The sequence below is a fragment of the Onychostoma macrolepis genome, chromosome 18 (assembly GCF_012432095.1).
Source record: "Onychostoma macrolepis isolate SWU-2019 chromosome 18, ASM1243209v1, whole genome shotgun sequence".
Classification (NCBI taxonomy): Eukaryota; Metazoa; Chordata; class Actinopteri; order Cypriniformes; family Cyprinidae; genus Onychostoma; species Onychostoma macrolepis.
In genome coordinates, this window is record NC_081172.1 from 12,300,307 (window position 1) to 12,316,857 (window position 16,551).

General features: G+C 38.5%; 2 protein-coding genes across 3 annotated transcripts; one reads left to right on the plus strand and one right to left on the minus strand.

Annotated features, from left to right (window-relative positions):
* The first annotated feature begins 23 nt into the window (after nt 1–23).
* LOC131524254 (E3 ubiquitin-protein ligase TRIM35-like) lies at nt 24–5,357 on the plus strand. 2 transcript variants are annotated; one of them, XM_058751198.1, is made up of 6 exons: nt 24–425; nt 864–959; nt 1,048–1,278; nt 4,164–4,186; nt 4,279–4,403; nt 5,198–5,357. In XM_058751198.1, exons 1-6 carry the CDS (start codon nt 24–26, stop codon nt 5,221–5,223), a joined length of 903 nt encoding a protein of 300 aa, XP_058607181.1. In that variant the 3' UTR covers nt 5,224–5,357. The 2 variants fall into 2 exon arrangements, with proteins under 2 accessions (XP_058607181.1, XP_058607180.1); XM_058751197.1 differs by lacking the exon at nt 5,198–5,357 and having other exon boundaries at nt 4,279–4,511.
* A 1,275-nt stretch (nt 5,358–6,632) lies between these two features.
* Nucleotides 6,633–16,542, minus strand: ighmbp2 (immunoglobulin mu DNA binding protein 2). Its single transcript, XM_058751189.1, has 16 exons — nt 16,365–16,542; nt 16,163–16,265; nt 15,864–16,033; nt 15,558–15,753; nt 15,315–15,412; nt 15,058–15,221; nt 14,755–14,955; nt 12,680–12,827; nt 12,401–12,575; nt 10,423–10,605; nt 9,730–9,848; nt 9,549–9,643; nt 9,290–9,413; nt 8,300–9,154; nt 8,015–8,214; nt 6,633–7,597 (listed from the first exon to the last, which is right to left on the minus strand). Exons 1-16 carry the CDS (start codon nt 16,381–16,383, stop codon nt 7,400–7,402), a joined length of 3,048 nt encoding a protein of 1,015 aa, XP_058607172.1. The 5' UTR covers nt 16,384–16,542; the 3' UTR covers nt 6,633–7,399.
* Between the last annotated feature and the right edge of the window lie 9 nt (nt 16,543–16,551).

Here is a 16,551-nt window from a genome sequence, read left to right on the forward strand (position 1 = left end):
TTAGATTTGCAAATTCAGCACCGATGGCTCAAGAATGTTCTTTCACTATGGAGGATCTACAGTGTCCTGTGTGCTGTGAGGTTTTCGATATCCCCGTCATACTGAGTTGCAAACATAGCTTCTGCAAAACCTGCATTCAGACACACTGGGACCGTATGGGAACACGGCAATGTCCTCTGTGCCGCCGAACAGAGCGCTCATCCAGGCCTCCAATCAATTTGGCTCTAAAGTTAGCCTCGGATGTCTTCAAAAAGAAGCCGGAGCAGTTCATGGCAAAATCGGTGGAACGTTGCTCAAGACACAATGAGCAATTTAAGCTTTTTTGTCGGAAAGATGCAGAACTTATCTGCATTGCTTGCACGTCATCAAGGAGTCACAAAAATCATGAGTACTGCCCGATAGCTGAGGCAGCATCAGACATAATGGTAAGGAAACGTATGAAAATGAGTCTTATGTGATTTGTAGTTAGATATGAGCAGATATCTATGTACCCTGCTGAAAAAAACAATAGAACCCTGCCCGAAACACAATAGAAAATGTAATGGTTATAATGGGAATTGTACTGGTTTTAATGGAAACTGTCTACTGGTATGTGATGGATTCTATTGGTGGGATGTTAAATCCTATTGGAAAAATGCCCAAAACACACTACAAAAAGGAATTTTGTAATGGTTTTACTGGAAAAAGCTAATGGTTTATAATAGTATTTTAATGGAAACCATTGGAATTTCTGTGATGGTTTCTATTGGGCTTCTATTGTTTTTTTAGCAGGGTAAATGCTAACTAGAGTGTATCTGTGCAACTTGTGAAAGTTCTCTGGGATTTGTATATATAAATGCTCTTTCCATACACTTATCCCACAGAAAGAGCTCACAAATAGGTACAATCCTTTGAAAAAACAACTAACCACCTTTGAAAAATTAAAGGAGAGCTTGGTGGAACTGGAAACATACATACAGGTGAACTATATGCACAAACCTACAGTTCCTCAACATAAACTTCTTTAAGGATTATCCAAATCCAGTTTGTTTTTATTCTAATTTACAGAAACAAGTTGCCGAAATTGCTGCAGAAGTAAAACAAGAGTATGAAAAGTTACATACAATCCTGAGGGAGGAGGAGGCAGCTCGACTCATTGTACTTCAAAATGAGAGAGAGAATAAGACCGCGATGGTGAGAGAGAAACTGGAGGAGGTCAATAAGAGCATCGAAGAGCTTTCTGGCATCATCAGATACATAGAACCCATCATAATAGCGGATGATCTGACATTTCTAAAGGTCAATATGCTTTTAAAACATTTTTACGTAAAGGTAGGCTACTATAAGGGTCATGTTAGCCGTTGGTAACTTTATCTCAGCTCATTGCATTGATGAAAAGGTCGTTTCTCTTATTTTCCTTTGTCTTCGTATTCCTTTATCGTGTTTGGCTGTGTAACATCGGATTCACACATAACGCGTTTTAATTGCCCTGTTTTAAAAGAGTTTTTCGATGTAAACATCAAACATGCACCGCATCTTGCTGATTTGCTTTTCGCGCGTGAGCTCCTCGTTCGTTTTACGCAGTGGTAAATCCAGAATCAGAATTGCCAAGTATGCTTGCGCATACAAGGAATTTGTTTTAGTGACATAAGCTTCCAGTACACAGAGACAACAACACAGAGACAATAAAAATAAGATGAGAATAAAAAAATACACATAAGTAAATATAAATAGAAAACAATTGAAAAATAAATTGAAAAATAAATAAATTGTATATACAGTTATGCTATAGATGATAGAATGGAATAGATGATAGAATGAAATGCAGGGATGTGCTAGGATGGAGGTGGAAACAGATAAATATAAGGTTATTGCACATTTTTATTGCATAATGTGGGGAACATTTAACTGTTCATAAGGTAGATTGCCTCGGGGAAGAAACTGTTCTTGTGCCTGGCTATCCTGGTATTTGGGGCTCTGTAGCGCCGGCCAGATGGCAAAAGTTCAAAAAGGGGATAACTGGGATGTGAGGGATCCAGAGTGATTTTCTGAGCCCTCACTCTGGATGTATACAGTTCTTGGAGGGTGGGCAAGGGAGCCAATAATTCTTTCAGCAGTCCGAACTGTTCTCTGTAGTCTTCTGATGTCTGATTTTGTAGCTGAACCTAAACAGACAGTTATTGATATGCACAGGACAGACTCGATGATGGCTGAGTAGAACTGTTTCAGCAGCTCCTGTGGCAGGTTAAACTTCCTCAGCTGGCGAAGGAAGTACAACCTTTGTTAGGCCTTTTTTACAATGGAGTCGATGTGAGTGTCTCACTTCAGGTCCTGAGAGATGATGGATCCCAGGAACTTGAATGTCTCCACTGCAGCCACAGTACTATGATGGTGAGTGGGGAGAGTGCAGGGGGGTTTCTCCTGAGCATGTTCAGCTCCATATTGTTAAGACTGCACCAGACAGCTGCTGCTCAACCTCCTGTCTGTAAGCAGACTCGTCGCCATCCTGGATGAGCCGATGAGTGTGGTGTCGTCTGCGAACTTCAGGAGCTTGACAGAGGGGTGTTTAGAGGTGCAGTCGTTGGTGTACAGGGAGAAGAGCAGTGGGGAGAGAACACATCCCTGAGGGGCACCAGTGTTGGTAGAGTGGCTCTTTGACATGAATTTTCCCAGTCTCACTAGCTGTTGCCTATCTGTCAGAAAGCTGGTGATCCACTGACAGATAGAGCTAGGGACAGAGAGCTGTAGTTTGGTCTGGAGGAGTGTTGGAATGGTGTTGAAGGCTGAACTAAAGTCCACAAACAGGAACCTCACATAAGTCCCTGATTTGTCCAGATGCTGCAGGATGAAATGCAGTCCCATGTTGACTGCATCATCCATGGACCTGTTTGCTCGGTAAGCAAACTGCAGGGGGTCCAGTAAGGGTCCAGTGATGTCCTTTAGATAAGCCAGAACCAGTTTCTCGAACGACTTCATGACGAAAGACATTAGTGCCACAGATCTGTATTAATTAAGTCCTGTTATCTTGGGTTTCTTTGGAACAGGGATGATGGTGGAGCATTTGAAGCAGGAAGGGACTTCACACAACTCCAGAGATCTATTGAAGATCTGTGAAAAGATGGGGGCCAGCTGGTCAGCACAGGTTTTCAGACAGGCTGGTGTCATACCGTCTGGGCCTGGTGCCTTTCTTCTCTTGTTCTTTCTTAAGACCTGGCGCACATCTTCTTCACTGATCTGAAGTGCAGGAGTGGGGGAGAGGGGGGTTACAGGAGGTGTTAACGGTTGTGTAGAAAGATGGTCAGGACGGGTGTGGGGGGTTTCTAATCTACAATAAAACTCATTCATGTCTTCAGCAAGTTGTTGATTCACCTCAGTGCTGGGGATGGTGTCTCGTAGTTGGTGATGGCTTTCAGACCTTTCCACACTGAAGCGGAGTCATTGGAAGTGAATTGATCTTCCAGCTTTTTAGCGTAGGTCCTTTTAGCCACTCTAATCTCCTTATTCAATGTGTTCCTGGCCTGATTGTACAAGACTCTGTTCCCATTCCTGTAGGCATCCCCTTTGGCCTGACGAAGATGTCTGAGTTTTGCTGTAAACCATGGCTTATCATTGTTGAATGTTAAATAAGTCCTGGTAGGAATGTATATATCCTCACAGAAACTAATATAGGATGTTACTGTGAGTTCGTCCAGATTGGTGGTTGTGGCTTCAAAAACACTCCAATCAGTGCAGTCGAAACAGGCTTGTAAAACCCACTCAGGGTAACTAATGGTCTATTTAGAATAGGTAACTCAGGATTTACTCAGGGTAAACCAGGGTAACGTTAGAGTAAATGAAGATGTTATTTTTCATTAGTGCTTTGTCTCGTGTTTTTTAAAGGCAAACACCTGTTCTGTGTGAACAGCCCTAAACCATTATTGATGTAAAAAATCGTGATTTTGCATCCTACAAAATCAAATTCTCCAAGCTGTCGGTCACCCATATATGGACTGCTATATGTACGCACAAAATGATTGACAAGTAAAGCATTAAATGCCTTATGATTGACTAAACATGCACTTCAGTGACAGGCATTAGGATAATTTTGTGCATAGCATTCCATTAAATAAACAAACAAACAAACAAATAAATAAAATTTGGTTCAAATGATTACAATTACGCCAATATCTTTTCTCTACCTACAGGAATGTAAGGAGGCAATAAAACGGTACTGAATACAATGGTTTAAAGTTTTAATTTAAGCATTCTGTCAGTTTTCTGTTGTCACACTAAAATAAACAAATAATGCATTTATTACAGGACTAACGTTAGCTACACTGCTCATGAAACAGAATATCCAAAAAAGGCACTTATAGATGTGCTACAGTACCTTGGATCATTAAAGCATGGGGCCTGGAAAAGAATGGAAAGAGATGTACACCACTGTAAGTACACAATTGTACATCAACAAGAGTCCTTTATAGCACGAGTTAACCCCAAAATTTAATTTCTGTCATCATTTACTTACTCAGTATGACTTTTTATTTCTTACATGTTGCACAAAATGATTTTATTAGCATAATAATAATAATATAATTATTAGCATAATTGTCCCAAACTACCCCTTTCTTTATAAAGTTAACTGGGATCAGGGGCTAGTCCATACGACTTTTGCACTATATTTAAAATATTTTGAAACTAATATCTTTTTGTCATAGATGTGGTGGCCGAGAGAGCTCAACATGCTGCAACTTCAGAAAACGCATGCAAATAGAAAAAGCACCAGCAAATCAAGAAAACATCTTCATCAGTTTGACAGCAGGTGGTGCAAATGCTCACAATGCAAACCAAAAAAAGAAACTTTTCTTTGGTTGTGTTGAGTATTTGCAGTGTGTTTCTTTATTTGGTTGTGTTGTGAGCATTTACAGCGTGTGTTTTGTCAAATTTATGAAGGTGTTTTCTTAATTTGCAGGTGTTTTTTCTATTTGCAGTATGTTGAGCTCTCTCGGCCACCATTCATAGAGCTAAAATTTCCTTTCCATTTTCTTGTATGCAAACTTGACATCTTAAGACGTGAATGTGTAAATATCATTTAGAATTTACAACAGATACTTTACAGTAAATATTTTGATATACATAAAGAACCTGCTAAAATTCTAGTAAAATAATTACTTATCACTACACTGCTAGGCCTAAGCAAAATCATGAGAGAAGGTTTGGCTTTTTGTTATCTTTCCAGCCTCTGTCAATTTCGATCCAACTTGATCATCAAAGATGAACTCACCACCATCGGCTATGGGAAAAAACAGCAGCTTCCTGATAACCCTGAACGCTGCACAAGCCGCATGGCAGTACTCGCTGCTAACGGCTTTAATTCAGGAAAGCAGCGCTGGCATGTAGAGGTGGCATACAGCAAAGAGTGGTACGTTGGGGTGGCACGAGAGTCAATAAAGAGGAAGACTGCAGTTTTTCTCAACCCAAAAGAGGGTTTCTGGGTAATTTCAAACAATGAGGAATCCTACTGGGCTCAGACCTCTCCCCGCACACGACTAACTCTGAAAAAACCCCCACAGATAATCACAGTTGAACTGGACTATGATAAAGGAAAGGTTTCCTTTTCTGACGCTGCAGATGGTGGCAGTATTTACACATTTAAAGACAGGTTTACTGAGAGAATCTTTCCTTATTTTGCCACTGGGATAAAGGAGGGGAGCACACTTAGAATCTGTGTGTTTTAATGCATGGGGTACAAAAACAGTACATTAATTTGAACATGCAACAACTACAAAACATTAATTTATCTGTGAATTAAAAAAATAAAAAATGTGCGCAGGTCACATTTAACTCAAAATGAAAGCCAAATAAATTAATTAATACAAAATAAATTTGCATCTAGACTTTTAATTTACAATTATTTGTTAAAGGTCATTATTATTAATTTCCCATTGCTGTAATACAGTATTTATGTACTATCCGCTTAAATCAGCATAAATTATTGTTAGTATGTATATTATGTTTGAGTTTTGGAAGCTTGCCTGTTTTTGCCAGTATTTCAAATTGTGATTACATCTGTTGACTCACTCACTTTTTTATACTATACTCATATTCGTTATTCTCATTTAGACCATAAAGTGATTTGTTACGAGTTTTTATGCTATGTCCATGCATCATTGCAAAAAAAAAAAAAAATTATATATATATATATATATATATAAAATAATATATATATATATATATATATATATATATATATATTTTACACTTTAGTTGAAATTCAGCTGAGCAGTTCTTGTAAAACTAGAAAAAACTATGCAAACCCACAGCATGTTTCATATTCCTTTAAGGATATTTCCATTTTGTAACTATTTACTTCAGCTAAATGGTTATTCTTGATTCAGAACATTGCAGAGCTATTTTTAGGGCTAAGCATTTCAAGCACAGGGTATCATCTACCTGAGTCATTTGGAAGTCACACAGGACAGCCAAAGAAAACTACTACTACTGTACTTACAGTATTACAAATACTGCAATTCTGTTAACTCAAATGTTTAATCAGACCATGCTCTTAAATTAATAAACAAATTCTTTCATTATAAATGACCTTTAGATAACATTTTTGACACAACCTTAAAATTTGCACTGTACAAGCCGATCAAACCAGACCACAACCCATCAACACAAAAAGAACATTTATGTTTTTAATTTAGTATTCAGTGAGACATTCTGCAAGAACAAACTGTCAAAAGTTGTTACACATAATTTTTTTGTCATATGACTTGATTAGAAACACTGTCACCTGAAGTACTCCTAATGTGTTCACCGTGCAAATCCTCCACTAACTGCATCCATGGAGCTCACAATGCCAACTGAGTCTCTTATGTCCTCTTGTGGACAGATATACCAAGCTACATGAGCACATGCTGTATGTAGACTAAATATATGAGATCCAGCATTAAATGGACCCAGGCCAAAGCTCTGCTCTGCCTGTGCTCAACAGAGCTTTATGAGACAACAGGGAGATTTACATATGACATAATAATCAATGCATCAATCACTGAGAGACACAATGGAGCAACTACTTAAGCTCCCAACAATAATTCTGCAAAACATAAATCTTGTACAGGGATTTCAGACTAGCATTAGGGTGGGTATTTTAAGCACAACCAGAGTCATTCAGAAACCTACTTTTCAGTCACAGTGCCCGTCGGGAGTATATGGCTGGTCTTTGTGATTTGTTTGCCATTTAACCATGCCAGTGTGGATCTGTAATAAATAGCAGCTGTTTTTAGCCTTATTCAGGAACTTATTCGCCTCATAATAACCAAAATGTTTGTGAAGCCCACACTTAAAGCACAGAAATCTTTCTATACATATTTCTCAAGTAAATAACCATCACATTTGAATTAAACAACATCAGATTGATCTAGTGTCTCCTACAATGTCAGTTCTCTTTGTCTTTGGCTTTAGTTTTTCTTTGAGATGCCAAATCTTTGAGTTTAGAGTCTAGTTTTCTCTGCAGATAAGCTTTTTTATTTGGATCCATTGATTTGTCCTTCTGTCCACTTCCTGCATAAAGCACTCCTTCTTTACTTATCCTCATTCTAGCTTGAGCTTTTGCCTTGTCTCCACATCCGTGTACCTAAAAAAAGACAATACTTTATTTCAAACTCATCTTGCATCAAAATATCTTTAGTTTAAATGTTTTAAAGGTCATATCATACTTTTTTTTTTATTTAATAATATATTTGAATGACTATTTTCAACTCTCACTCTTGACATTTTTTGTTAGCATGCCTTTAAAACTCTGATGTCAACACCCTTTTCACTTGAAATGGTCAGGAACATTGGTAAAAACTTGTTTCTAACACTGAGTGTTTGGTGTTTATGAATAATAGCATCTAACCAGCTTGCTCTGTATTACATCATGACGGTAAAGTCATGTTTCTGAAAGCAACAGTCTGCTTTCATATTATAATGAACACTTATTTAAAAAAATAAAGCAAAATTTGGTTCTTCATGATATGACCCCTGTAATATCAAATAAAAAGCAAGTTACCTCAGGTATATGGTGACTCAGACAGTATTGTCTGTTACAGTAGAGGCAGAGCTGCCCTAGTGTCAGGACACTGGCTTTGCACTTCACAAAACCACAAACGCTGTCGGCTTTAACCACAGCATTGATGAGAGCATCAAAATCGTCATCTGGCATGGCACCTGCAGCTATATCTGTGGCTCCTGCTTTTATCTTAGTGTTTCCTATGAAAGAAACACATATTGACTATGATGTGTAACAAAATGAAAGTATTGAAACAATTCAGAAATTGGGATATAAAACACAAACCTTTAGAAGTTCCTTTGGGTTTCTTAACAGACTGGCTTTTACTTGCATTGAGATCCGGTTCCCGTCTCACACACTGTTGTTTTTCCTGCTTTTTCTCCTCTCGTTTCTCCTGCTCCCGGCGCATTCGCTCCAAATGCAGGCTTTTCAGATCAACAGCTGGCTTTGAGGGTCCTTTCTGTAACTCATCTTGTAGCCTCGCTGCTGTACATGCAGTCACGTCTGGTTGTTCGGGCTCCACTGACTTTTCCGGTTCTGATGGGGGCCGGAACACAGTAATGTGACGGGTTTTCCCTTCTCCCTGGCTTTCATGCCTTAAACCCATTTCTTCAGAGAGCTCATGGACCAGCATACGCTCATGAGAATTTAGCGTGGAAGGAAACTGTAGCTCTGTCTTGTTTGGGTCTTTCAGAAAGTTCAGAAGTTGGTCCTTTATCTCTTTTTTCTTATTTTGTGTCTGATCAACATCTTTGGGTTTAGGATGGTGTGAATTGGTGTTTTTACGCTGGTCAAGATGAACATTGGACTGATTCACTCCTCTACTTTTGTTGTTTGCACTTTTTGTCTGTTCTTGTTCTGTTTTTTTGCCTTGGTTCTTGGGCTTGTGTTTTGTAGACGCAGCGTCTTTGCTGTTGATCTGTTTGTCCTTTTCGTCACGGATGTAATTCTGCGCCACACAGTCTTCCAGGTACTCAAAGGCAGTACGAACCTCTCCATGTTCAGACATATAGTCCACTAGGGATTTGAGGAAGTCATGGTTTCGAACAGTCTGAGAATCACACACTACCACAAGCTGGCGTCTGGCACGAGTCACAGCCACATTGATCCTTCTGTCTTCAGCAAGAAATCCAACCTCACCTTTGGAGTATATGTGAGATAATTCCGTAAGTTCACATACAGGTTTGGAATAACATGAGGGTGAATAAATGATGACAAAGATGTATAATTAAGTCAGCCAAACTGAATTTACTAAAAGCACAAACTCTGGCGTACCCTTCCTGTTGGACCTGACTAATGACAACACCACTGCCTCCTTCTCTCTGCCCTGGAAGCCATCAACAGACTTGATCTCCAGCTCTGCATATTTATGAGACAGTTTCTGTCTCAAAAGATCCACCTTAAACAGACAAAATCACATTTTTTTTATTGCATGACTGCTATTCATCCTGAAACAGCAGTTAAGTCATTGCTTAGCCAGGCATATATAAAACATGTGCTCTTTTACACATCAGTTCTTTGAAAAGTACCTCACCTGGAGATTATAGGGTGCAATAATCGCAATGTCTTTGACTTGAACTCCAGCCTCAGTAAGAGCCTTTATATGAAGAGCCACAATATCTACCTCTCCTGTGGAGCATTAGAGAATAAAAACATTCAGAAGGCATTTCATAGCTTAATTAAATACTAATATTGGGTTTGGAGCTGATATCAACCTTGATTTCCTTTGGACTGTTCATCTGTGTCCTCCATTTCATTCAGGCCACAGCTTGAGGTGTCAATGAGCAGAAGAGGAATTCTGGTTTCCTCAACATCAGCAACATCAGCCAGGTCTCTGTTCAAGATGCAATCAGTTATCTTCAAATTGATCTTTCTCTATATATAAAGGTTGCTAGCAGACTTAAAATATACACTACCATTCAAAAGTTTGGGGAAAGTAAGGGTTTGAAAGAAGTCTCTTATGCTAACCAAGGATGCATCTATTTGCTCAAAAAAATAGTATATATTGTGAAATATTTCCATTTTAATATATTTATTCCTGTGATGGCAACCATTACTCCAATCTTCAGTGTCACATGATCCTTCTAATATGCCGATTTGCTGCTCAAGAAACATTTTTTACATTTTTTCAAGTCTCTTTGGTGAATAGAAAGTAAAAAATCCTTTGAATAAAGATGTAATTTTTTTGTAACATTATAAATATTGCTACTGTTACTTTTGATACATTTTGATCCAATTCTTGCTGAATAATAGCTATTCACCCCAAAACTTTGGACTGGTACTGTAAAAAAAACAATCAGTTGAAAAAACCTTATAGAATCCCCCTCAAACAATATTCTTGGCCAACATTGCAAAATTAATTAATTTTTTTTTTTTCAGAAACGTTTAAGATATTTTAAATTACATACCTAAGCAAGTGTTTCTCCACTGAAGTGTGAGCGATTAGTTTGCCCTCATACATCTGCTCTGAAGCCCACTGCATGATGGCACTATTCATACGGTACTGAGTGGTCAACATTCGAACCACTGAGTCTCCGTATTTCTTTATCAGCCTCTCCATTAAGCTGACCGACAGGCCTTTAGATGCAGCACTGTGAAAGATATAAAGAACAATTATTACATAGATAACATTTTATTATTATTATGAGAGTACATTTCAACAAAACATTCATGCAATTCGTGTAATAAAAAAAAATATATATTATTAATCCAAAATACTGACCAAAAATATAATGTACAGGTGCTGGTCATATAATTAGAATATCATCAAAAAGTTGATTTATTTCACTATTTCCATTTAAAAAGTGAAACTTGTATATTATATTCATTCATTACACACAGACTGATATATTTCAAATGTTTATTTCTTTTAATTTTGATGATTATAACTGACAACTAAGGAAAATCCCAAATTCAGTATCTCAGAAAATTAGAATATTAATTAAGACCAATACAAAGAAAGGATTTTTAGAAATCTTGGCCAACTGAAAAGTATGAACATGAAAAGTATGAGCATGTACAGCACTCAATACTTAGTTGGGGCTCCTTTTGCCTGAATTACTGCAGCAATGCGGCGTGGCATGGAGTCGATCAGTCTGTGGCACTGCTCAGGTGTTATGAGAGCCCAGGTTGCTCTGATAGTGGCCTTCAGCTCTTCTGCATTGTTGGGTCTGGCATATCGCATCTTCCTCTTCACAATACCCCATAGATTTTCTATGGGGTTAAGGTCAGGCGAGTTTGCTGGCCAATTAAGAACAGGGATACCATGGTCCTTAAACCAGATACTGGTTGCTTTGGCACTGTGTGCAGGTGCCAAGTCCTGCTGGAAAATGAAATCAGCATCTCCATAAAGCTTGTCAGCAGAAGGAAGCATGAAGTGCTCTAAAATTTCCTGGTAGATGGCTGCGTTGACTGTGGACATCAGAAAACACAGTGGACCAACACCAGCAGATGACATGGCACCCCAAACCATCACTGACTGTGGAAACTTCACACTGGACTTCAAGCAACTTGTATTCTGTGCCTCTCCACTCTTCCTCCAGACTCTAGGACCTTGATTTCCAAATGAAATGCAAAAATTACTTTCATCTGAAAAGAGGACTTTGGACCACTTCGTCGTTCTTTTTCTCCACAGCCCAGGTAAGACGCTTCTGACGTTGTCTCTGGTTCAGAAGTGGCTTGGTAGCCCTTTTCCTGAAGACGTCTGAGCATGGTGACTCTTGATGCACTGACTCCAGCTTCAGTTCACTCCTTGTGAAGCTCTCACAAGTGTTTGAATCAGCTTTGCTTGACAGTATTCTCAAGCTTACAGTCATCCCTGTTGCTTGTGCACCTTTTCCTACCCAAATTATTCCTTCCAGTCAACTTTGCATTTAATATGCTTTGATACAGCACTCTGTAAACAGCCACGCCTTTCAGTAATGACCCTCTGTGACTTACTCTCTTTGTGGGGGGCGTCAATGTTCGTCTTCTGGATCATTGTCAAGTCAGCAGTCTTCTCCATTAATGTGGATTCAAAGAACAAGAGATACCCGGAATTTGTACTGTATGGATGGTCATTTATTGAAACTCAAATGTAAATATTCTAATATTTTGAGATACTGATTTTTGATTTTCATGAGCTGTAAGCTCTAATCATTAAAATTAAAAGAAATAAACATTTGAAATATATCAGTCTGTGTGTAATGAATGAATATAATATACAAGTTTCACTTTTTGAATGGAATTAGTGAAATAAATCAACTTTTTGATGATATTCTAATTATATGACCAGCACCTGTATATTAATAGTTATATCATGAAAAGAAAACGTTAAACGCTCATCAAGAATAGATACCATAAACCAAATAATTCACAACCGTAAGATATATTCCTTTTCCTTCATACCTCTGTGATTTGATCGTTGGTGGCAGCTGTTTGTAATCCCCAGCTAGTAAGCACTTGCGTGCTTTGAGCAGAGCGATCCAACAGCTGCTCTCTAGAGCCTGAGCACACTCATCTATCACCACCAGGTCAAAATGATCATTAGGAAGATGTTTGAGAGGACCATCATCAGAGGCTCCTATATTACACAAATCAATCATATCTGCGTTTAAATCAGGCATAAACAAACAAACAAACATATCGCATAATAAAATTGATGACTGCTAAGAAAGGTTTACTTACCAGTGTTAGTTGCTAGAATAACATCGGCTCTTTTCAGGATCTGAGTGATAGCCGTTTCCTCCCTGGTCCTTAGCTCTCGCCGCAGTTCCTTGATTTCCCGTCTCAGATTGCTCCGTTGGCCTTTGTCTCGAGCCTTCTTCATTTCATTCTGTCAATGCATTTGTTTATTTATTTTTTACATTTTGACTCTACAGGTGCTGGTCATATAATTAGAATATCATCAAAAAGTTGATTTATTTAACTAATTCCATTCAAAAAGTGAAACTTGTATATTATATTCATTCATTACACACAGACTGATATATTTCAAATGTTTATTTCTTTTAATTTTGATGATTATAACTGACAACTAAGGAAAATCCCAAATTCAGTATCTCAGAAAATTAGAATATTACTTAAGACCAATACAAAGAAAGGATTTTTAGAAATCTTGGCCAACTGAAAAGTATGAGCATGTACAGCACTCAATACTTAGTTGGGGCTCCTTTTGCCTGAATTACTGCAGCAATGCGGCGTGGCATGGAGTCGATCAGTCTGTGGCACTGCTCAGGTGTTATGAGAGCCCAGGTTGCTCTGATAGTGGCCTTCAGCTCTTCTGCATTGTTGGGTCTGGCATATCGCATCTTCCTCTTCACAATACCCCATAGATTTTCTATGGGGTTAAGGTCAGGCGAGTTTGCTGGCCAATTAAGAACAGGGATACCATGGTCCTTAAACCAGATACTGGTTACTTTGGCACTGTGTGCAGGTTCCAAGTCCTGTTCGAAAATGAAATCTGCATCTCCATAAAGTTGGTCAGCAGCAGGAAGTGCTCTAAAACTTCCTGGTATATGGCTGCGTTGACCTTGGACCTCAGAAAACACAGTGGACCAACACCAGCAGATGACATGGCACCCCAAACCATCACTGACTGTGGAAACTTTACACTGGACCTCAAGCAACGTGGATTGTGTGCCTCTCCTCTCTTCCTCCAGACTCTGGGACCCTGATTTCCAAAGGAAATGCAAAATTTACTTTCATCGGAGAACATAATTTTGAACCACTCAGCAGCAGTCCAGTCCGTTTTGTCTTTAGCCCAGGCGAGACGCTTCTGACGCTGTCTGTTGTTCAAGAGTGGCTTGACACAAGGAATGCGACAGCTGAAACCCATGTCTTGCATACGTCTGTGCGTAGTGGTTCTTGAAGCACTGACTCCAACTGCAGTCCATTCTTTGTGAATCTCCCCCACATTTTTGAATGGGTTTTGTTTCACAATCCTCTCCAGGGTGCGGTTATCCCTATTGCTTGTACACTTTTTTCTACCACATCTTTTCCTTCCCTTCGCCTCTCTATTAATGTGCTTGGACACAGAGCTCTGTGAACAGCCAGCCTCTTTTGCAATGACCTTTTGTGTCTTGCCCTCCTTGTGCAACGTGTCAATAGTCGTCTTTTGGACAACTATCAAGTCAGCAGTCTTCCCCATGATTGTGTAGCCTACAGAACTAGACTGAGAGACCATTTAAAGGCCTTTGCAGGTGTTTTGAGTTAATTAGCTGATTAGAGTGTGGCACCAGGTGTCTTCAATATTGAACCTTTTCACAATATTCTAATTTGGGATTTTCCTTAGTTGTCAGTTATAATCATCAAAATTAAAAGAAATAAACATTTGAAATATATCAGTCTGTGTGTAATGAATGAATATAATATACAAGTTTCACTTCTTGAATGGAATTAGTTAAATAAATCAACTTTTTGATGATATTCTAATTATATGACCAGCACCTGTATTTCAACAAGGCCCCAAACAAGGCAACAAGGCAACTGATATGTATATGCATCTTACGTAAATAGTCTATTATACTATATATTATAGTATATACTGTATATTATACTGTTATTACAATACATTTATTAATATTAATTTAAATAAACATTTTTGTGCAAAGTTTTATTTGAAAAAAAGTGCTTGTGATATTGTTCTTTGAAAGAAATTGCATCTAAAGCAATTTTAAGTGTGGCTGAAACACGTTTTGTTCCACCTAAATGTACCACTTGAACGGTCAGCTCAAAACAGTTATGATAAGACAAAATCTTACAAAAGCTTTGTCCATGTCCTTGCGAATATCAGAAATGATGTTGGTGTTGTCACTGTGTGCAAGGACCGCATCCAGCGAGTGCTTCTGAATCGACTTGAGCAGACGGGCTGGGTGACCCAATCTTAAAACCTTGACCTTGCTCTTTGCCAGGCGCTCCACCAAGTTATCAACAGCCACATTGGAAGGAGCACAGCAAAGGACCTGTTAACATTTACTTAGATGTTCACCACAATACTGCGTCAATACTACATCAAATAATTTATAACTTAATTAACCAAATTAAGAGTTTGATATCTTGCTCACCTTTTGTTCCTGTTTTAATGCCTGCAGGATGACTTCAACAACTGTAGTGGTTTTGCCAGTTCCTGGTGGTCCATGTATGATTGCAACATCTTTCTGAGATATTGCAAAGGACACAGCCTCTTTCTGAGAATTATCTAACCCAGTGTTGCTAAATTCCAGTGCATCTGCAATAAAAGAAATAAAAACGGACTTAAGACCCCATTGTACTAGGGTTTTGTACAATGCTGTAGTTTAGATCCCTTTCACATGCCACTTACGTTGATGTGATAATATCCCCGGTTCTGAGTAACCAAAGAGGACACTGATCAGGTGAGATGCAGGACCACTGCCATATCCATTTAAAGACTTCAAGGCACTGCAAGTAGGAAATACATCACAAATACAACAACATCTTCAATCACATAATTACATGTGTAAAAACATAACTTAATGAATAAACCTTTGCATTATTTTTTTTTTTTTTAATGATACTAGCTGTATGAACTGATAAACACACATACCTTGAGAGTCTCCTGTAGGTCACATCATTTGCCAGCTTCATTAGATTGTAAAGTCCATCTCTGTCCAAGTTCATACCATCTTGCATGTCATCAAAAGCCACCGTCAGTGATGCTTGAGTAACACGTGTCACCACACCGGAACCCAACTGAGACGGCTGATCCTGACCCTCTGCCTGATACAAACCTATAATATCACCTATAAACAGAATACAAAAGATAGCAAATAATATTTGAATTGAAATGTGAAATGGCTCATTGGTCAGTATTGTATGAAATCAAGTACTTCAATAGATAAGAATGTCTCACCAGGTCCAAAGGTGTTGCTGGGCAGAACTGAGGGACCTATACTTTTCCTGGGTTCAAAAACTACCAGGAGTCTGCCATACATGCCAGTATGCTGGCTTGCGATCTGAAGTTTCAGCAGGTACACTCCTTTGTGCTGTAGATTCTTGGGAGATAAATTCTCCTGCCATGCTCTGACAATACAAACGATATTTAAACAAGAAGTTTCTCATAGTTGAATACATTTGGGTAATGGAAATGAATAGCTATCTAAATACAAACGAAGAACAAGTGTAGAACAGAGATATATATGTATCATTTACCGTGTTTCTTCTAATTCAGCTTCTCTCTCTTCTTGCAGGAGTTCAAGAGTCTTGGAAACGAAGTTTTCAACCTCCATAGCTGTCAAATCAGCTCGACGGATAACTAAAAGGATATGCTTGACTCTTCCTCTGGTTGTTTACAACTTATATAATAAACATTCAAATGTTTATAATGTAAAAAATAATAATTGTGCTTACTGACAAAAGTGTATGGCTGTCATGTCTGTTTATGTATTACAGCGCATGCACTGGAATCGGTCCGTCTCTAAATTCAATCCCACTCTGTACAGAAGATCCAGGGACGATCATTTCGTCACGAACAGAAATAGTCTTGAACTATTAAAACATAGAACGACTACATGATAATTTGAGATATATATAATAACTTT

Bases quoted from the DNA above. Each gene is read 5' to 3' on its own strand.
- LOC131524254 (XM_058751197.1), top strand. From the start codon at position 24: ATGGCTCAAGAATGTTCTTTCACTATGGAGGATCTACAGTGTCCTGTG. The intron at 426-863 runs GTAAGGAAACGT...CTTATCCCACAG, and splicing joins AGGCAGCATCAGACATAATG to AAAGAGCTCACAAATAGGTA. The intron at 960-1,047 runs GTGAACTATATG...TCTAATTTACAG, and splicing joins AACTGGAAACATACATACAG to AAACAAGTTGCCGAAATTGC.
- ighmbp2 (XM_058751189.1), bottom strand. The intron at 9,414-9,548 runs GTGAGGTACTTT...TGTCTGTTTAAG, and splicing joins TTGCACCCTATAATCTCCAG to GTGGATCTTTTGAGACAGAA. The intron at 8,215-8,299 runs GTTTGTGTTTTA...TTTCTTTCATAG, and splicing joins ACCCAAAGGAACTTCTAAAG to GAAACACTAAGATAAAAGCA.